The sequence below is a fragment of the Diabrotica virgifera genome, chromosome 3, assembly GCF_917563875.1.
Source record: "Diabrotica virgifera virgifera chromosome 3, PGI_DIABVI_V3a".
Taxonomy (NCBI): Eukaryota; Metazoa; Arthropoda; class Insecta; order Coleoptera; family Chrysomelidae; genus Diabrotica; species Diabrotica virgifera.
Window position 1 is genome coordinate 79,884,929 of NC_065445.1, and position 23,396 is coordinate 79,908,324.

General features: G+C 33.7%; 1 protein-coding gene across 1 annotated transcript in view; it reads right to left on the reverse strand.

Moving 5' to 3' along the window:
- Positions 1 to 328: 328 nt before the first annotated feature.
- Positions 329 to 23,396, reverse strand: part of LOC126882524 (zinc finger protein 382-like) — a 32,291-nt gene continuing 9,223 nt past the window's right edge. The window contains exons 3-4 of the mRNA XM_050647491.1: positions 3,955 to 4,008; positions 329 to 561 (exon numbers count right to left, since the gene is read on the reverse strand). Coding sequence (XP_050503448.1) covers positions 380 to 561; positions 3,955 to 4,008 — 236 coding nt within the window. The 3' untranslated portion in view covers positions 329 to 379. The remainder of the gene's footprint in view (positions 562 to 3,954; positions 4,009 to 23,396) is intronic.

Genomic DNA, 23,396 nt, shown 5'->3' on the forward strand with positions numbered 1-23,396 from the left:
CTGGATAAATTTCTGTTAGAAACTAACAGAATTATTGACTCCCTACAAGGGGAAGTTGAGGGCTTAAAAATTATTAGGGTGGTAATAAATTTTTAAAACCTAGTATAACACCGTAATATTCCAGAAACAATTTTTTTAGATTCTGCTAGCTGAATCACTACTCTTAAGGGTGGTTTAGGGGTGAAAAATTATTAGGGTGGTAATAAATTAGTGAAAAATTGGTGAAGCAATAATATACAGTATAGGTCACGTATAGGTTAAATAATTTGACTCCGCTAATGTCATAGGGTCCTTTAGAAATTGCTTTTATAAACATTAAAACAAGCAATTATGAAAAAACATAATTTATTGTATTTGCGTTTATTTATTTATGTATTTATTAGATAGATTGGTGGTATCTAGCCAGATGTTTTTTCATGTCGTTACTTCTCTTAGTCGAATAATCACAATACTCGCACTTTTTGTCTTTAGGTCTACCACAATCAGTATTTAGATGGCATTGCAACGAATGATTGTTCTTATAACCCTTTCCACAATTGAGACATACATATTGTGAATAACCTAAAACACGCAAAACGTAACTAAAAACATCTAAAAACTCAAAAACAAAAATAGATAATGGTATTCCGCAAGGATCAGCTTTAGCGCCCGACTCCACTTGCGATTTGTAGTCGCGAAGATTGTTGTTTTGTCGCGAAGATTGAACACATTGTTTCAAATACAAGCCAATCCATTTGCAACTAAATAATCGTGGATTGACTTGTATTTGAAACAATGTATTCAATCTTCGCGACATAACAATCGCGCGACTAGAAAATCGCAAATGGAATCGGCGCTTAAGCCCAACACTTTTTTATTAGCAATAAATGATGTCCTAGCTAGTATGAACTCACCATTGAAAGGTCTCTTAACCCGCCAGTGGTCGCTATATGAGATTTTCTCTCACGGTTTCAGAAAATTGCGCACAACTTTTTTTCTGGGAAATTATACGAGCTGTAATTCCTTCTAGTCTCCTAACTATCCTCCCTCGACAATCTAATAGGCTCGTCCACTCAGATAGTGACTCAGTTTACTTATTATCACCATATTGTTGAGTCAGTGCGCTTCATGTGAGAGATTTTCTCATCAAGCGACCACCGGCGTCAGCAACTGTGTATAAAAATTAATTTTATTTTTCCCCTTAAGGGGGGGGGGTATGGTTTAAAATATTTAATTTTTTTATTATTTCAAATAAAAGTGCATTCTTTCAAGAATATTCTCTGAAAATTTCAAAATAATCGGAGTAAAATTACGATACAGCGTGTTGAATATCTCTACCTTCGACTCGCTTTGCAACGACTTCACGCCAGCACGCTTGAGCGTAGTGAGAAACGTCAAACAACTGTTCGCCTTCTCTATTGTAGATTACTCCTCGATTCAAAAAACATATTCCAATGTGCATCACTTTACGATTTGGCAGACAAATCAGAAGATGAAGATGCAGTTGTCAAAACTTTAAACGCATTTTTCTCACAACTGCTTTTTCAAATGTGGTGGACATTGTAACTGAAAAACTACTCGGCCGATCTACCTGATATTTTGCACAGATCTTCTTGAGACATTTCATGAGGTAACAACGTTGAGATTATTTTCTTTTTTTGATTATTTTTTGTTCAACAATAATAAATCTGTTGATTTCCACAAATTTTTTACCAAAAATGTAATTTTTTTGATTTCTGAGTGATACCAAAAATTCAAAAATCATTAAAAATAAAAAAACTCGACGTTGTGACCTCGTGCAACTCATAAGCTAATTAAATCTTTTTGAATTTTTTGTTTCGTATGATCTAGTGATGAGTCTGATGTCCACCGCAAAATGCATTTTTTTGTGAACTGCTTGTCAAAATTTGTCACCAATGGCTTACTTTTCAATATTTTGGATTGAATTTTTTTCTAAATATTTTTTGAATTGTACTTAATATATTTATTCAATTTAAAAATAAAATAATTGTACCATAGCTTCGAAAAAATTCACAAAAATGTGCTTGATATGTTGATTTCAAACCATACCCCCCCCCCCCTTAAAATCTAAAATAATATCCTTTTATGATGTAATAAACGGCGCCGTGGATGTGATGATATGAAAATCCTATATTCTGTTTCACAGGTTAGTTGTAGATGGTCACTTACCATATATTTTTCAATGTTAAACATTGGCGGCATCAATAGTCCCATTTTATATAAAGATAATAATAATAAAACAGAAAAACATCGTGTCTTTTTAAAGCAAATGGCTTTATCGTTGATGAAACCTCATCTTTTTTGTAAAATTTTGTAAAGAAAGGCAAAAGTTGATAATGTGAGAGAAAATCTCACGTGCGACAACTCGCGTAACGACCTACCTATCGACCAATACCGGGTTAAGCTCGGTACACATATGCAAGCTGAAGTGTTTGCGAACGCTATATTCGTATAATTTGTACGGCGGGACGAACCGCTTCGGAGCTGTTCGTTCGTCGCATGTCTTGTCGGTTTTTGGGACGAACACAAAGGATATTGGCCGTTCAATTAGGACCGCGTACGCAGCGATATTGTCTCGTCGAATCGATATTCTGTGAATGACGTCTTGAATTGTTGTGAACGTGTAATAAACAAATAATTGCTGTCTTTATTTACATTTACGAGTAGACCGTGACTTTGAGATAAAATTACAAATTAAATTAATCATTTACATAAACTTCGCACAAGTGTTGGTTCGTAGCTTACCATGGATCGTGATGAGTTCGCTGCAAATATATTTTCAACGAACTGTACGCAAGCAGTTCGGCTCGCATATGTGAACCCAGCTTTATACGTAGACGACCTTGTTATCTATGCGAGAAGTCAAAATATGGAAAACATCATGAATATGCTACAAACGTTTTTACTAGAGAAATGGTCGCAAAGTTGTGGATTTCAATTTTTTACAGAAAAAATGCAATTTATATTATTACCAAAGAAAAGCTACCGTAATCACCCTTCACTCTCAGCGTGTCTATCGTCTAACAATCCTCTTCTTCTTCTTCATGTGCCACTCCTAGCGGAGATTGGAAATCATCATGACCACTGCGACTTTGTTAGTAGCGCGCCTAAAAAGTCCAAACGAACTACACCCGAACCATTCACGTAAATTGCGAAGCCACGATATTTTCCTTCTTCCCACACTTATTTTGCCCTTAATTTCACCCTGCATGATATTTCTTAAAAGTTCGTACTTTTCACCCCTCATAATGTGCTCCAAATATTCCATCTTTCTAGTTTTTATCTCATTTATATTTTCGCATCTTTTGTCTAAAGTTTGGAGTACTTGCGTATTAGTGACGCGGTATTAGTCCATCCATGATATTTTGAGAATGCGCCTATAGCACCACATCTCGAATGCTTCGATGTTTTTTATGGTCGACTGTTTTAATGTCCAAGCCTCAACTCATAACAATCCTCTAGTCCGAAAAAATTATGTAAAATTGGGAATGACATTCGACCAACATCTAAATTAGAAAGAACATAAATATATTAAAAAATTGGCAATATAATGCCAAGTAAGACTTAATATCCTTAATTATTGTCTAAAAAACGAGGAGCAGATTGATAGACCCTCTATGCTCGCCCTCTACAGAACACTAATCAGATCTAAATTAGACTATGGCGTGATAGAATATTCCTCGGATAATGAATATTCTCTTAAAATTTTAGATATAATCCACAATACTGTACTCGGCATTGTATTGAGAGCTTTCACAACCACACCAATAGAAAGCCTGTATTGCGAAGCAGCTCAACAGACACTATATTGCACAAATGCAAATCCTAACAACCACACCTTCAAATATGATCACATTAATCAATTATCAACATTTTTCTCCAATAAACCACGACTACACAAACCTTTCTACCACCGAATCAAAATAGATATCTTATCTCTTAACACCTCCTTACCTCCTTTCTTTCCCGCTGGTTTTGAACCTGCTACTCTATGGGCATTGGAAGTACCTAAAATAATAACTACCTTAACTTTATTAGATATAGTATTATCCATAATATAATACATCAAAATCTGCAAAACCTATTACCGATATATACAAATTTCTCTCAAATATATACAGATGCTTCAAAATCAACAGTTGGCGTGGGAGCAGCAGTTATATCTTCTATGTGCTAAAAATATAAGTTGCCAATACACTACAGTATTCTTAACGCAGAATTATATACCATATATTAAACAGGGCACTCACATATATTATATCTTCACCAAAACAGAAATTCATCATCTTGACCGATTCACTACAATAACTATTGATGGCATAAAAATAAAACAACTCATATGGTACGGCCATGTACAGAGAATGCCAGATGACAGGATCTCTAAACAGATGTTGACGTGAACACCTCAAGGGAGAAGGAAAAGAGGAAGGCCAAGAAGAAGTTCGAGGGAGGGAATTGAAAAAGAACTAGAGGAAAGAGAAATCCCTCCAGGCCTATGGCTAAACAGACAATAATGGCGGATAGGAGTCGGAAGGCGTCTGATAACGCTGTAAACCTATAGTAGTAGTAGTGGTAGTAGTGACTGATTCACTAAACTCATTACGATCCTTAGGAAAAATATACCCAGAGAATCACATTTTAGAAAAAATTAAACACAATCTTATATATCCAAACTTTTAATGAGGAGGTAAGCGGAACCCACCACATATTGGAATTCGAGTCGAGGTAATGAAGAAGCAGATACATGTGCACGTGAAGCTGGCTTTATGATCGTGAAATATGTGATAACTAATAATGTTTTGATTCATGATTTGATGTTGTTATCAAATCACGGATCCTAAGTGAGTGGCAACACTGGTGGCAATTTTTAGTGTCCAATCTTCGCAATATCAAACCGAACATTAAACCTTACAGACCTTTTCCCACCAAAAGAAGAGATCAAGTGAAAATAACCCATTTTAGATTAGACCATACTAATGCTACACATAAATTTTTAATTACAAAAGAATACGAACCAAAATGTGAGCAGTGTAATGTCAAGCTCTCGGTGAAACCTATCCGCTGTGAGCTCGTACGTAGAGGGGATATTTATAAATTCGTGAGCGCCAGTAGTGACAAGTCTGTAAACGTTTACCGGAAATTTGACATAAATGTCAAAGTGATTAATTTAAAATTAAAATTAAAAACATTAATTATAAAAAATATTAGTTGATCAAAGCTGTGGTATATATTTTTTCCACCTACCTCTACCGAAAGTATACTTTTCCGGACCTGATTGTAGGGAGCAAAGTTGTACTTTTCCTCCCTAGGGAGGAAAATATTTTTCCTCCCTAGGGAGGAAAAGTAAAAGTGACGTCATGGTATTTCATTCATGAAATGTAACTTATTGACGCCCTGTACAATATCTATTTTCTGTTGCGTAAGTTTCTATACATTTTAACGTTTATTTATAAAACACTCTGTATTTTGCAGAATGGTAAAAAACAGTAAATTGGTATTTTGATTTAACAATGTTTACATTATTAATTTGACTTATATTTGACAGTTGACAGTTATATTGTACGTACTTGTTAGTTTTAGTTCTAATAAATTTTGTTGGTTAGTTACATAAATAAATTAAGTAAAAATGAAAAAATGACTTGTTATTTGAGGAAGGTGGAAAAACCATATGTATAACATGGGAGTAAAGTGCCTTTTCCTCCCTTGAATGATTACTGCCCTCCGCTACGCGTCGGGCAGTAAACTTCATTCTCGGGAGGAAAAGTAGCACTTTCCTCCCTTGTTATACAAATAGCTATTACCTTAAATATACTTACGTTTTAAATACTGAAATTGCGTTTTTTAATGTTCTGTAATATGTACTTATAAATTAATCTTGGCGCCATCTACATGATAATTGTGAAAGTATCCGAAGTAAGAAATTAATATTTCATTAATAGAACGTCAAAATGATTAGCAAAATCTTAAAAAAATCTATTACAATTTAATTACTTTTTAGCGTTGTAAATATTAAACGATAACAATTAAATAATAAATTTAAAAATTACCGGTGAAAGTTGAATTAGTAACCGCTAGGAGCGACACCAGCGAAGCTCAGAGCGTTGGAGTGTGACGTCACGGCGACCTGCGGCTATATTCAGTGTTATGATCACTTTCCAAACAAAGAATGTAAATACGTTGAAAAGATAGGGTTTACCGAATCTCAAGACTTTTTGGACATCTTGGATATTAAAGCACCCTAATATGTCTGTGAAGATTTTGGCGTCGGATCCGACCATCACTTGTGACATCGTTGCCGTATCCTCTATTTTTTCATATTATCACGTTACAATTTTTGTGATATTATGCACGAGCGTGACACCCTCAAAAAAGCGCTTAGTTTTCGAGATACTGACCACAGAGGGATGAATGGCTAATTTTATTCATACTTTATATTTTCGAGGGTGCCGAAAACGAAAATGAAGTTTATTTTGAATTTTATGTGGGGGAACATTGTCAAAATCGCAATTTTAACCTAAAAATAAAAAAAAAGAAATCACGTTTTTTTGAGTTTACCTCGCTACAACTCTGTTCCATTTTAATATTTTTTTCTGAAATTTTTATACTATATAGCTGTAACATTTCTAGGTAATAAAGGTAATAAAGGAAATAAAGGTATCTGCCTTAAGTTTTTATTCTCATCATGATAAAGGTTATGAATTTTTCAAAGAAAAAGGTGCGGATTTGTGCATTGCAAAGTTTAATCGCAAAAGTTGTGTGACAAAGTTTAAAATTTAGCATCTCAATCACGTTTATTTTAAAGTAAAGAGTACAAAGAAGTTTTCTGGTAAGTTTTAGATCAAAATGTTTTATAGAAAAAAAAATAGTGCAACTTTTAATGTCAACATTAGAAATCCCCAATATAACGCTTATTTTTTGAGGGACAGACAATCTAGGTCTAATTTCTCACATTTAGTACTATCCTTGGATTATAAGCTTTCATTTGACACCTCATTTGTCATTTTACCTTTATTATTCTTGAAGGTACATTTAACATTGATTGAAATTATGAAAGAAATATATAGAAAACAGCATGGCAACACTGTGACGCACAAACATAAAAGTTCAGCCACATTCAGCTGTGCGTTACATATGGTGCTTTAATATCCAAGATGTCCAACTTTTTAATTAGTATAAAGTTTAAATTTTACAATATTCGAACAACGAACAACGTGTTTTGATGCCATAATCTAAAAATCAAATAAATACTTACTTCACCCTTACATACATTTTATTGCTATTTATATAAAACATCATGCTTTATTATTTACAGAACCTTGTAAAATTGTTGTAGTAACTATAACAGTACTTACATATGGAAAAAACGGAAATATTCTCTGTAAAAACTGAAAAAATAATAAAAAATACAAATTTGCCACACTAAACAACGTTTGTTTGGAAAGGTTTGCAAAAAATCTGACATATATGTCAATATAAATTGACACTTCTACGTCATCACTCCGGCCGTCCATTGTTATGGACTCTCCAGTTTTCGCCGTAGCAAGAAGCAGTTACGGTATCCCAACAGACTTAGAGAAAGTACTTGGTGCAAATTGTTCCTTCAGAAATATCATCATCATCAATGGCGCTACAACTCTTCGTGATTCTTTGCCGCGTTTACTATTGCCTTCCATGTTTGTCGGTCCTATGCCACTAATTCCCATTGTCGCACTCCCATTTTCTCTAGATCTTCTTTGACTGCATATTTCCACCTTTTTCTAGGCCGCCCTACAGACCTTCTTCCATCTGGCCTTTCCCAGAACGCATTGTTTATAAGGCGATTGTCGTTACTGAGTATCACATGCCCTGCCCATCTGAGTCTATTAGCCTTTATATATCTGACTAGATTTTCTTTTCCGAATAGAGACTCTAGCTCGTTATTGTATCTGCGCCTCCATTCGTTTGTCACGCTGTCTCTGCAAGGGCCATATATCATTCGAAGGATTTTACGTTCCCATACCAGCAATTTATTTACTTCTCTTTTTGTTAGCGTCCATGTTTCGCTTCCATACGCGACTGCTGGTCGTATTATGATCTTATATATCTGGATTTTTGCACCTCGTGAAAGAAGTTTTGACTTCAATAGATGTTTCATTGCAAAGAAAGTTCTGTTTCCTGCCATTATTCGCGTTTCAACTTCTCGCTCTAATTTGTTGTCATTTGTGATTGTTGCTTCTAGATATTTAAATTCTTTAACCACTTCGAAGTTATGAGCGTTTATAGTAATATTTTGCCTTATTCGCCGTCGTTCTTGTTTTGAGACGACCATGTATTTTGTTTTGTCTTTATTTATTTTTAGACCGAAGTTTAATGCAGCTTCTTCAAAGCTCGAGAAAATATCCTTAATTTCTAATGTTGATTGTGCTACTGCGTCTACGTCATCGGCAAAGGCGAGTATGATTTTTGCTCCCCGAGCAGTTATGTCTGGTTTGAGTTTTGGATACATTTTTCGCATGACATATTCTAAGGCCAGGTTAAACAACAATGGGGACAACGGATCTCCCTGTCTTAGTCCAGAATTTACGCAAAAAGCATTTGATATTTTTCCCCCTATTCTAACTTGTGCAAAGGAGTTACTTACACACATTTGTGTTACCGCAACTAGTTTCTTTGGTACGCCGAGCTCGATCATTGCCTTCCATAATGTTGCACGATTAATTAAATCATAAGCCTGTTTGAAGTCTATAAAGATCTGATGAATGTCCTGATTATATTTCCAATACTTTTCAAGCATTTGTCTTATTGTAAATATTTGATCAATAGTCGATCTGCCCGGCCGCGAATTTACAAAACCTATACCATTTCAGTCATGCCAGCGACTGAATTCGAATAGGGTTTGTATGCAGAATATTAGTTACATATCCTATACCATTTCAGTCATGGCAGCGACTGAATTCGAATAGGGTTTGTATGCAGAATATTAGTTACATATCCTATACTATTTCGGTCTAGAAATTAACTGTAGTGGTGTAGGATTTGCAAACGAAATTTTTGATTATTATTGAGCAAATATCTATACTGTTTCAGTCATGTACGTAAAACTAATCAAATATTTACTAAGTGGATTTATTTATCATAAAATTTAGATATGTTTTGAAAATTAAAATGAATAGTATATATTTGGATAATATTAAAAATTAAAAACAAATGAATAATTACTAATGTATGAATATATACAGTATGTCCCTGTAAGTTGGAACCACATGGAAAAATTTTTTATTAACGATTTTACGCAAAAAAGATATTCTTCATAAAAAGTTCTGCATGGTCTAAAACCGAAGATGCAATCATCTGATATTAAGTTTTATTAATAGTATATGAGAGATGTCAAAAAATATGAATTTCTGTCAAGAGTAAAGTATCTTTATACAGAGAGGGGCTAAGTTATGGAATAAATTCATTTTATCTAAAATGGACGACTTGGGAAAAAAATCCCGAAACAGGTCGATTTTATTTTTAAATTACAATTTTTTGGCATATATTTCATACTAGTGACGTCATTCATCTAAGCGTGATAACGTAATAGATGATTTTGTTAAATGGGAATAGGGATCGTGTGGCAACTAATTTTAAAGTGTGTTCAATTCTCTGTTCAGTAATATAAACAATAATATCATTATGTATACCAATATAAGGTGACCAAAAAAATATTTTTTAATTAAATTAATTGACGCAAAAAAGAAGAATGTATGTAATTTATTTAACTCAAAATACATTTTACTGCTATCAATAAATAGAGAAAAAAATGTTTATTTCACAAATAAACATTCCGCCTTGCTTAAATTAAATCACAAACAGCCTCCCACGTAACTCTTGGCAGTTTGAACATTTAATTTAAGCAAAAAACCAATGTTTATTTGCCAAATAAACAGTTTTTTCTATTTTCTGACAGCGATAGAAAGTATTTTGATTGAAGTAAATTGCATACATTCTTCTTTTTTCGTCAATCAATATAATTCAAAAATTGTTTTTTTGGCCACCCTGTATAAATAATGATATTTGTGTTTATATTACTGAATAGAGAATTAAACACACTTTCAAATGAGGTGCCACACGACCCATATTCCTATTAAAAAAAAATCATCGATTACGTTATCACGCTCAGATGGACGACGTCACTAGTACCTATGAAATATATGCCAAAAAAATTATAATTTAAAAATAAAAATCGACCTGTTTTCCATATGGTTCCAACTTACAGGGACATACTGTATACATATATTCGTACATTAGTAATTACTCATTTGTTTTTAATTTTTAATATTATCGAAATATATATTATTAATTTTAATTTTCAAAACATATCTAAATTTTATGATATAACAATAAATGCACTAAGTAAATATTTGATTAGTTTTACTTGCATGACTGAAACAGTATAGGATATGTAACTAATATTCTGCATGCAAACCCTATTCGAATTCAGTCGCTGTCATGACTGAAATGGTATAGGATATGTAACTAATATTCTGCATACAAACCCTATTCGAATTCAGTCGCTGCTATGACTGAAATGGTATAGGTTTTGTAAATTCGCTGCCCGGCCTGAAACCACACTGGTAGTCACCAACTATTTCTTCGGCGTATGGTCCTAATCTTGTTAATAATATCGAAGCCAATATTTTATACGTAGTGTTGATTAGTGAGCTTCCTCTGTAATTTATGCATGATTCCTTTTTTCCTTTCTTGTGTATTGGTACAATAATACTACCACACCATTCTTTCGGCATCATTTCTTGTTGCCAGGCCTTTTCTATTAATTGATGGATTTTACTTATGAGTTCATGACCACATGTTTTAATTAACTCGGCATCAATATTGTCCAGACCAGGGAATTTATCGTTCTTAAGCGTTTTTCTTCAGAAATATGCTAAATTATTTAAGTGCTATTAATTTTGTAAATATCTAATATTTAATATTATAAAGATTTGCTTCTCGCTAATAATCTTCAGGTTGATGCGTAAAAAAAACTAAAAACTCAGTTAATGGTTAAAGATTTAAGCTATCAAGTAAACATGTAAAATGTGTTTAAATACTTTTAGATTATTTTATGATAAGTGCTGGATTAACATATTAATGTTAGTTAAGTTTTTCTTCTTTTTCAGGTGCCTTCTCCGTTACGAAGTTTAGCGTACTGCATACTTTCAGGACTGATGTCCTGACAGTACCTACCTACCTGCGAAACATATTTTGTTTTTCTCTTTGTTTATTCGTCTTAATCCTCAGCATTGTTGATCGTCTGATCCCATAAAATAGTGGGGCATCAGATTTTCCACTTATGGACGCAATAAATAAATTAAAGGTAGGCAAAATGCCCTCATTCTCAGAATTCAATGTTCTACATATTACTAACTTACTTACTTACTCCGTGGCGTTACAACCCTTCGTGGGTTTTAGCCGACTCGACAGCATGCCTCCACTGTTTTCTGTCTTGAGCAACCTCCATCCAATTCTCCACGTCCATAGTGCTTAGGTCCCCAGCTATATTATCTCGCCACCGGAGTCGAGGGCGTCCGCGTGGTCTTCTTCCAGTTGGGACTTCCTCCCATACCAGCCTTACTGTTCTTTGGTCGGAATGTCTTCTGAGGTGTCCTGCCCATTGGAGTCTTCTGGACTTTATTTCTTTTATGATGTTGGCGTCTGGATAAAGTTCTTTGAGCTCTTTGTTAGTTCTTATCCTATATTGTCCCAATCCTTCATCCAGCACAGGACCAAAGATCTTCCTTAGGATTTTTCTTTCCCAAACACGTAGTCTCTCTTCGTTTGTCTTTGTTATCGTCCACGTTTCGCTTCCATAAATCACAACGGGTCGTATGATTGTTTTATAGACGTGTATCTTCGTACGTCTTGTTAGTTGTTTCGATTTTATAAGGTTTTGGAGGACAAAAAGACATCTGTTGTCGGCCTGAATCCTGTTGTTTATTTCTTGTGATCCGTTATTGTCTTCAGTTATTGTTGTTCCAAGATACTTGAATTCTCTGACGCGCTCAAAGTTAAAGTCATCGATGGTGATGTTCTGACCGATTCTGTCAATGCTTTTATTATTGCGGCTCATATACATACATTTCGTCTTGTTTTCGTTGATTTGGAACCCCATCTTCTCTGCTTCCTTCTCGAACCTCACGAAAGTCTCCTTCATCCTTAATCGTGTGTTTCCTATTAGATCGATATTGTCTGCAAATGCCAGTAGTAAGTTTGGTCCTTCTCGATGAAATACTGTATTCGGTTTTTCGATTCTTGCACATCTGATTATGTGCTCCAGAGCTAAGTTGAAGAGTTGTGGTGAAAGTGCATCTCCATGATTTAGTCCATTGTTTATTTCAAATGTCTCCGAGTATTGTTGTTTACCTCTCACCTTACATCGTAACCGTTCCATACACATGCGCATCAACCTGACTAGTTTTTTTGGAAAGCCAAGTTCCTGCATCGCTGTCCACAGTCTAGCCCTGCATACTCTATCAAATGCTTGTTTAAAATCTATTAACATCTGATGAAGCTCACGATCAAACTCCAAGCATTTTTCCATTATCTGTTTATAAAAAATAATAACCGGTATAATTTTAACCCTCCCCCCCCTCCCTCGTTCACTCCATCAACAAATTTTCGTTTTTTTTTTGGTGGGATGCAATCAATTTTAAAATTAAAAAAAAAATCACACGCATAGTTAAGGCTTTTATAAAACATGTATATTTTTATAAACCGGTAGGTTGAGTGTACATAACCTCAAAAAAATGTTAATTTTTTTGGAAAAAGCGTAGGCTACAACTATTTTCTGAGATGGCTGCAGGTCTAATTTTTTTAATTTGTATATTCTATCAAACTGTTTTTTAGGAATTTTTTAAAGGATTGAACATGTCTCTTCCATTTTTAAATGTTCTAAAGGACTCAGTTACTTCAATTTATATATAACCTATAAAAACCTTAAATGATCCATTTTAAGTCTATAAAATAGGGAAAATCCCCAAAAACCCTTTAAAAAAACAAGTTTCCGGAGTTTTGAAGGTGGCGAACCTTACGGAAAAAACTGAAAAAAGAATGAGAAAAATAGTGTTTGATAAAATACACAAAGTAAAAAAAATAGACCTGCAGCCATCTCCAAAAAGTTATACGCTTTTTTTAAAAAATAAACATTCTTTTGAGGTCAACGGGTCTATAAAAAATAAACATGTTTTGAGAAAGCCTCAACTACGCGTATGAATTGTTAGAAATTTTAGAATTGATTGCATTCCACCTAAAACAAAAATATAAACGAAAAATGACGTTTTTGATGATCGGGATGTGGGGGAGAAGGGGAGTGGTGGGTTAAAAGTGCACTGACTTATTTTTAATCACATGTAATTTAAAAAATTGAGTTCTGGCAGTGAGAGCATTTTGCCTATCTTACTTAACCTTTGATTTATTTATCCCGACCATAAGTGGAAAGTCTGATAGTGATGAGCGAGACTGGTCTTGGTCTTGCAGTCTTGGTCTTGGTCTTGCAGCAAGACCAAGACCAAGACCAAGACCAAGACCGCCTTTTGGTTGCAAGACCAAGACCAAGACCAAGCTTGCAAGAACAAGACCAAGACCAAGACCGAACCTTGCAAGACCACGCAAGACCAAGACCAACCTGCAAGACTCTTGCACTTTTTTGAGAAAAATTGGTTTTTATTATTTAATTTTATTTTTTAGTTCAATAATATATACTGACATTGTAAGAAACCTTAAACAATATCGAATTTTTAAAATACATAATATTTTGGTTATATTTTTAAGTCGTTTTGATTAAGTCAAACGGTTTGCATTTTCTCAACTTCCAAAGTGTCCAGAAGGCAAGTTTTCAAACGGCGACAGTTCAATAACAATTGAAATTACTTGTAAGACAAAAAAAATGTAATTATAGATAGGGTAATCCATTTAAAAAAAAAATGCAATTAAAAACGGTTTTTATGTACCAGTAGTTTTCGCTTTTTTGTCTAATAAAAATACTGACACTTATTTCAATTCTTTTCGCATAATCGAGGAAAAATGTAGGTCGTTAAATTTAAAATTAATACAAAAAATATCATAATAAATTTTGAAAAGGGATTCACAATGCTGTGAAAGCATTGTGGCCTGAATAAAAAATAACTGGTTGTCGATTGTAATGTGTCAAGCTTGGTATCGCAAAATCCAAAGCTTAGGTTCAGTTTCTAAATATAATGACAAAAATACCGATACTGGGAAATTTTTAGAATTATTTTTTGGATTAATTTTTTACAATCAACGAAAGTTGGAAGTTGAATTATTTGTGAAAATCCCGGATGACAAACGCGTAAAGAAGTTTACTGATTTCATAGTTGAAAACTATTTGGAAGAATCTAGGTTTTCCCCAGAAAGGGCCAGTACTACAAATAGTATGTGCCGCACTTGAAATGCATGCGCATCATTTCAGTGTGTTTTAAATTCTAGTTTTTACTACCCACATCCGAATATTTTCAACTTTTTAAATGTCGTAATGGGTATTCAATCCAAAAATATGTGAAAATAAAAAGTGCGAATAACTCTTGTTACGAGAGCAATGTAGTTTAATAGTTATTTATGATATAAGTGTTAAAAGTACACGTTTAAGGCACGCATGTGAAAGTTTGCAGAATGAGCGATAGCGAGTTCTGCGATTCACATGAGTGCCTTAAAAATGTACTTTTTAACACGCATATCATACAATATTTTTTCTACAAACGTAATTACAGGACAATATCTACAAAAACTTTTACTTGAACTTGACTGACGTTATATATATTTTTTTGACATTACATCAAAATTGCCTACACGGTCAATACGAACTGCAGTGCCTTAAAAATATTTTAAAGCACTAGTGCCTTAAAGTAGCATTTTTAACGCTCATATGGAGTGCTAAAAATTGCATTTTTAACACGGTTGTAGAAAAATAAAATTAAAGAACTGCAAGATAACAAATTACAGAATTAAGCGTTTATAACTCCCCATTAGGTATAGTTATTATGTTATAGTATTAGGTCTATAAATAAGTATGGTAAATATGAACGTATTTACTAAAAAATATGTTTTAGTTAGTTTATAAAAAAAGTTAATTATATTAAATAATGATTAAATAGAGTAAAAATTATTTGATTTTTGTGTTCTCTTAAAAAAATTTAATTTATGTTCTTAAATTTGACCCTCGTAGGATAAATACTAGAGTGTTCGAGTGAAAGGAGCAGATCATTATCTGTTAACAACTATAAACCGTTTATCCCTTTTCGTAAAATCCGTGAATTGAAGGTCCCCGACCATTTGTGGTACCTTTAAGAAGCTCTTTTTCTTTAACATTTTATTAAAATACAGGGGCAATAAACAATAATCCAGACTCAAGACGTGGTCTGAAGGCAGGCGGCAGGTATCGACAGCATGCAAAACACAACGTGACACAACCGAAGGCCGGCAATTGCAACAAGGGTTGTAAATGCAGGTTTTTCCTACTGATAAACATTACCATTATAAAAATATACTCTAATCTCTTTATACAGAGAGAAATAATTAGGTCATTAGGTGAATGTATAATGTTAAAATTGGTATCCGTTTGAAACTACATTCTACATTCTGTTAAAATTTTAAAGCAAATAATATAGTTTCATTCTTCACATCTTTATTTATTTCAATGTACATTTTATTCGAAATTGTTTGGTTCAAATTATTACTACCAAAAAAAGCAAGACCAGCAAGACTCTTGCAGCAAGACCAAGACCAAGAACAAGACCGGCTAGTGCAAGACCAAGACCAAGACCAAGACTGCCTTTTAGCTGCAAGACCAAGACCAAGACCAAGCTTGCAAGAACAAGACCAAGACCAAGACTAGCCTGGTCTTGGTCTTGTTCTTGTTTTGCTCATCACTAAAGTCTGATGTCCCACTGTCGACCCATGTGCCACTGAAAATTGACGGCATAGTGTTCATACGTTTTCTTTTAGGGTCTACTATTTCAGTTATTGAGTCTCACGATGTCTATATAGACCAGGGCGCATCTGTAAAAATATTAGTACATTTGGATGTTGAGAGGTGACTCATATTTTTTTGCAGAAATTTCTTGAAAATAACTCATATAATAATATTTGAGTTATCCTCCCACTCAAACAGGTCCAGAACATTGTTTAAATAATCAAAATGTCAAAAAATGAAGAAAAAATTCGATTTTTTTCTTGGTTTTTTCATTATAACTTTAAAGGTATTCATTTTCGAGAAAAGTTGCACCCACATAAAAGTTGCATAATTCAATTTCATACAATATAGGATTAACTGAAAATTTTAAAAATTGTCACCCTTGTTGCAAAATAGCAATAATTTCGAAAAAACCATAAAAAATCAAGTATTCGCATTTTACGTGTTTCAACCATTTATGCTACACTTGGGACCTTCATATTTCACCCAGAAAAACATTATGATATGATAAAACAATATTGTAAATTTCATTAAGATCGGTTTAATAGATTTTGCAAAATAAATTTTGCAATCTAGCTTTCGCAAAAAAAATTCATTTTTTCAAAATGTTGCAGCACTGAAAATGAAGCAGACAGCAAGTTGAATGTTTTTTACGTATAAAAGAATATCGTACCTGTCATTTGCAATTTGCAAAATTAAAATCGGTTAACTACCACGGCGTCAGGATTTTTTTTTAAATAAACATTAATTTTTGGTGCTATTCGCAGGACAGCGGATACGTTCGCTCTGATTGGGCATTCCAATGACCTTTGATAATGATTGATCAATTTTAATTTTTAGTACATTTCGAAATAAATATTAAATTTGTTTATTGAAAAATAAAAACACATACTGATGAATGAAACAAATTTCGAATATTAATTTCTATCCTGTCGCCAAGAGAAAAGCTATTAATCGTATTAAAAGTTGAAATGAATTAATTAGCACAGCTAGTTTTATAATATAAATAATCCATTTTATTCATTTTATATATATTTATTTATTTAATTATTAGAAGCTATAAAGGATGGTATTTGGCCATGTGTTTTTTTATGTCGTTACTCCTTTTAGTCGAATAATCGCAAAACTCGCACTTTTTAGATTTAGGTCTACCACAATCCGTAACTTGATGGCATTGCAACGAATTACTGTTCTTATAGCGTTTCCCACAATTTAGACACACATATTGTGAATAACCTAAAACAAGGAATAAAGTAATATGTAATAAAGGAAATCCTAAAAAATCAGTTTAAAATTAAGGACATATTGTAAATGTAAACTTCTTCAAATTGGTTACACTTTTCACCTATTATAAGTGCCAGGTTGATCACTGGATCACAGGTTGAACACTTTAACTACAACAAACTGTTAGTAAGCATGAAGATACTACAGAAGACAAACTTATAATGTTGGAAGCCTGCTGCAGCTAGAAAACTTAAGAGTGCACTAAAGCAACTGAAACAAAAAATGACATGAAAAATGGTCTTCTAGAAATCAGTGAAATTTATTTATTAAGCGTACGGCTATAGCAAATTGTTTGTATATAAATAAAGATGATAACAATAGGGCTTTTCATTCACAGTAATTTGTTTCGAGCTTCTGTCATGTGTCACATAATATTAATATATCTACGTCATACGTTATTGGTATCTACCATTGATACAAACCAAAGACGTATGACGTAGCTATATTAATATTATGTGGCACATGACAGAAGCTCGAAACAAATGACAATCGATGAAAAGCCCTATACATTATAAATGATAATTAATTTTTATAAACGAAAATTTAGTTGGTAAATATATTCATAGTCCATTGAAATGTTACATTTAGGGTTGCATTTATTAGAGGAGTCAATTTTATTTTTTTAATGTGTAAGGGGATTCAGTAAAAGCTTAAGTTCAAGTTTTTGGGGTCGCCGCTCTTATCCCCCGGCCGCCATCTTGCAAAAAGGGGTGCAAAAGGCTTTCGCACTGTATGTCCTAAACTAGCAACCATACAGAAAATTTAATTATACATAAAATGTAGCAAATAAAATTTTCTACAATTTTATATCTATTACTTTTTATCGTCAAGTGACCAACAAAAAAGTTATAAACAAAAATAAGAGGAAATTTTGTGAGAAGTTTCCTTTTGGAGGTTAAAACTTTTTTCCGTTCATTTCACAATAAAATAACATCATAGCGATTTTGAAGAGGATTTTTCAACGAGCAATTTTCATTATAAAGTTGTTTAATTTTATTTATTTATCTAGGTTTTACAGCGCTCCAAACTTGACCAGATTCTCGAGTTATCATAGGAATACAATAAAAACAAAACATTGGGCTTACTTTTCTATCTATATATTTATTTATTATGATTTTAACATTCCTATGCCATTATTAAGCTATTTTTGACCCTTTTCCCGGTCACCTATGAGGTAGAGTCTGGAGGCGCGTTTTTTTTGTGGTATTCCCAATAGGCCTAATCCACGGACAGTTTCTAGACAAAATAATATTATTATTATTATTATATTATTTATTATTATATGTTGAAAAAGATCTATCATAGTTATTATTTTTTCATTTTTTTTCGATGGTCCAGGCTGCGAGTCAAGATCTGACTCAGTATCCGAGGCGAATTTTTGTGGTATAATGAGAGTAAGAGTTTTCGTCTATGTCGGTAATTCATCTACCAATCCATTTTCTTCAATAATTAATGTTGATATGTCCACGATGTTGCTGGATCTTTCACCACCACACTGCTTAACATTTCAGGTCTGCTTTTCGGCAACCAGATGCACTTCCAGTTTCCATTGCATCTGCTAAAGATGAATTTCATAAGCTTAAGGGGTACTGGAAGCATGGAAGTTTGGATTGGTATTCAAAATTTTCTATGCTTTTTCCAGTCCCAATTTTCTGGATCACAATGTTTACCGAGCCATGACTGGTGATACACTCGGAGTCTGTGGAAACGGGCTGCATCTTGTGTTAGAGGAAATGAGAAGTGAGTAAATGCATTTTTTGTCACTGTTTTAGCGAATCGTTTGTATCTCAGGGTTTCCAGAGAATCGTCTTTATTTCCACCATATAAAGAGACGAAAAACGTTCACCGACAACAGTGAGTAAAGATGGCTCGACTTTCCCACTGACAAATAATTTTCCCTAGAGGTTTCTTACAAATAAAATAACCACCACTCATGATGCGCTCTTACAAAAAACACAAGATGCTTATCTAATCACAAAAATATAAATTTTACCCATAAGACTCTCAATATTATTATCTATAAAACTCAAAATACTTTTCACAATTTTTAATATGACTGCACGTGGCCAAATGGGTAGCACAACTGTTAATTAGAAGGGGACCAACTGCTGTGCCACCTAGGATAAATTATAATAATAATAAAAGTAATAGCAGGCAGATATTCAGTCCGGTACGGAAGTAAAATGACGTAACTGCAAATTTTGTTAATTCCTGTTTATTGCGCAATTAACTTATAAAATACTCTGTAAAGATGATACAAAAAGACCGAATTGTAAAAATGTGCTGAGCCACTATAGGGGAGTTGCGTTGTTACTGAAATACGCGCTACGTTAGACCTTGTTTCAGATGCATAATGACGCAACTGTAGATAGGGTTGAAAATGGGGCGATTAGAATAAGAAAATGAAATTCGAACCAATATCGATGAAAATAAAAGCCATCGTTGTCAAAAAACAAACGCCATACCGATGCTCTTGTAAAGTAATACAAATAAAATTGTAGAAAATTTAATTTGCTACATTTTATGTTTTATTAGATTTTCCGTAGGGTTGGTAGTTTACGAGATATAGCGCGAAACCCCTTTGCACCCCTTTTCCAAGATAGCGGCTAGGGGACAAGGGTGGCGACCCCAAAAACTTGAACTTAAGCTTCTACTGATTCCCCTACATATTAAAAAAATAAAATTGACTCCTCTAACAAATGCAAGGTATGGCCTAAAAAATGTAACATTTTAATGGACTATCAATCGACTCATTGGTCGCCACTAAAAAATCGGACCGATTGCCACTGTACGATCTGATGGGGCATTCATCCACCAAATGCTTAATCGTTTGTCTTTCAGCGCCGCAATAGAAATGTGGAGAAGGTATTTTTCCACATCTGAAAAGTGTGTCAGAGCACCTACCACAGTTGGTTCTAATTCTGTTTAGTGTCGTCCAGATCCGTCTTGGTTGATTGAACCCTCTGGCTTGCTTGTAATACATGGCATATTCCGGATGTCAGGTGGAGCATTCTTCTCCCAATCTTCTTGCCAACGGTCGGCTATTTCGAAATTTCTTTCAATTATTATTTTTGCAGAATCAGATGGTTTTTTCTTGAGCGAAGCTCTGTCGTTAATACCAACGTGAGAGCGGAGCACAGGATCGGCGTTAATTTTTCTATACTCCCTGACAAGGGCATGTTCTCGACGGATGTGTGAGGGGGCTATGTGGCTTAGTGCTGGTAGCTAATGAAATAGCCAGAGTCAGAAATATGTACAAAAATACAAAAACCAGTAACTTCTTTAATTACTCCGGTAACAGCGTAGAAGACACACAACACACTCAACTCTTCAACTCAACGTAGAGGACACACAACTCTTCTTAGTAATTGTGCGTCAACCGATCAATCCATAATATAAATAGACTATTTTTCACACTTCTATACTTACCATCTAATTTTTTTACAAGCACTATTTATTAAAATAAGCTTTGGAAGATAAAACGTTTTAATTGCAGTTAAATTAGCTTAATGTATATAATATGTACAACATGAAAAAAGAAACATTATATATTACATTATACATATATTATATGGAAAGTCTTAGTAAAGGTTGATAACTCGGTAACTCCGGATGAAACATAATGCTTAGACGCATTGATTTCTATTTTGCACTATCGTTTTTAATTTCTAAGGTACAGCGATAACAGACATAAAAAGTCAAATAGAAAAGTACTCATTGTGACATTACAAACAAAAATCCTATACTAAAACCTCCCGAAGAACAAGTATATTTTTTTATAATTCATACAAAACTCATCTCAGGCTTCTTTCAATCACGATTTGAAGGGATTTGAGTCAATTTATATAAAAAAAATTGACAGTGTAATAAATCATTAAGTATACGAACCATATAGCCAGTGTATTGATTAATTTACGAAGATCTGAGGACGATACCATATCATGTAAGTGTAATCGATTATACAAAACACAAAACCACACACACACACACACACACACAATTTTTTTTTTTTTTTTTGTGTATGTGGAATTTTTGTGAGTGTTGTCCCAATATTAAATTATTAAATATTTTTTAAATTTACTAAACATAAAATATATAAAAACAACGGCTAAGCCTGACAAAAAACAACTGTGAAGGATATAAAACACACATCTTTGGGAACATAAGAACTTTTCTTTTCCAAGTTCCACATTGAACACAACTTACAATATAAGAGACTAAAGGTTGTTTGATCGATCAACTATCCTTATGGGAGCTGGTGACTGCATGCACATCTTTAGCTCTGGAACAGTTTCAATGGCTGTTATGTAAGTACATACCAATTACTAATAACTTTATATTATGTCTTTTGATCGCATACTATCTTGTCAGAACTCCATCATCCCTTAACTAGTTGAGGAATGATGGTAGTATATTAAAATTATATACCAAGCAATTTTCATCAGATTGGTCGCTCCCAATGACAATAAGTCTCATCTTTACATACTATGGAAGGTTGAGTTCAATACTACACAGTTGCTTGGCTTCATGGTGTGTGATTAAAACCAAGACAAAGTTGTTTTTATGTTTTATATATATGTGTACATGTCACTAGTTTTGTGTTTTTTTAGCTTGTAGTTTGTATTGAGAAGACTTTTTTGTACTGGGCCTGATGATGAGTCATATATTGTAAGACTCGAAACCGGTTGCCCCACGATTATGTAACAACTAATAAAAATACAAACTAAAGATTGCGAGTATTGACTCAATTACCATATCCAATTGTATGAATCATAAAGGTTAATATGATGAACACATTAGAAGACTTCAAGATGTAGTCATGATAATATCGTAGAATGCTCAAAATATCATGGGTTCAACGCATTTCAAACATAGAAGTCTTAAATAGAATAGGTCAAGGCGAAGGTGCTTTGACGAAGATGATAAAAAAGAGAAAACTTAAATATCAGGGGCATATAATAAGCGGTAGCAGATATTGGATACTGCAGTTAATACTCAACGAAAAGATCGTGGGAAAACGATGAATTGGTAGGAAGAAATATTCATAGCTTCGAAACGTTCGTCAATCGGCCTTCGGTTTATCGGCAAATAAATTGTTACATGCCGCGCAAGTTCGAGAACTACATATATGTATCCGCAAATTGTCATCGAAGCTACCCACGTCTAAAATGTGGGTACAGTACTCAAAGAAGAACATAAAGTTATACGAGGTATTCTAAGGACGCTTATCAACGACATATTCGTATTCAGCGACCTCAAAAACCCTCAGACTTTTTAATGATTTTGAATGAAACTCACATAAAACTCTAGAAGACGAAACCCACCCTGGACGGACTGGACACCAGGTAGCTCGACCTTTGTTGTCCTGATATTCGTGTTCAGTGACCTCGAATACCTCAGAGTAGCAAAATTTAACTAACTAACGTCGATATTTTCAGAGTTCCCAATTTTTTATTTTCAAATTTTTATGCCCTGGGCATCAATTTGTTTCACAAACTTTCCTGACTTGCTCCCGAATAGAATGGAAAAAGTTCCATAGCAATTCGTTTTACTGTTGAAAATTGGTAGGTTTAGTACTGTTTAGTACTTCATTGCCTCGCATATGTAACGCCAAAATATCAATTAAAATGGACAGCAATGAAACTTTTAATTTCAGTAAATTTGACGTTTATTTTTGTAAAACGAGAAATGAAACTAATAATGCAACAGGAGTAAAAATTCTTAAGCCGCATCCTCGTTGAGTCGACATTGTCGATCGACTCTGTCTATCGAGACTGCCGACCGACAAATCGAAAAAGCTTCACATGTCTACACCAGGTAGACAGATTATTTGTCGACAGTCGAAACGAAAATGTGTGACGAAGATGACGCCATTATTGTTTGTGCCGCATTTGTTATTATCACAACTAAAATCCTTTGCCATCCTTTGTTTAATTAAATTTATTGCCACCCTGTGTTTTTTTTATTTCTCTTGTTAACTGAAGATTTTTTATTTTTTGTTCTACCACTTGCCTTTCTATATTAAATTCACTGGCAGTTTCCATCAAAGCATCGTGCCTCATGTTTCGGTCTTTGTAATATTTGCTTCTAGTCATTACTCATAACTGCCATTACTTTTTCTTTTCCCATTCCATTTTGCCGACAAGTACAAAACACGAGA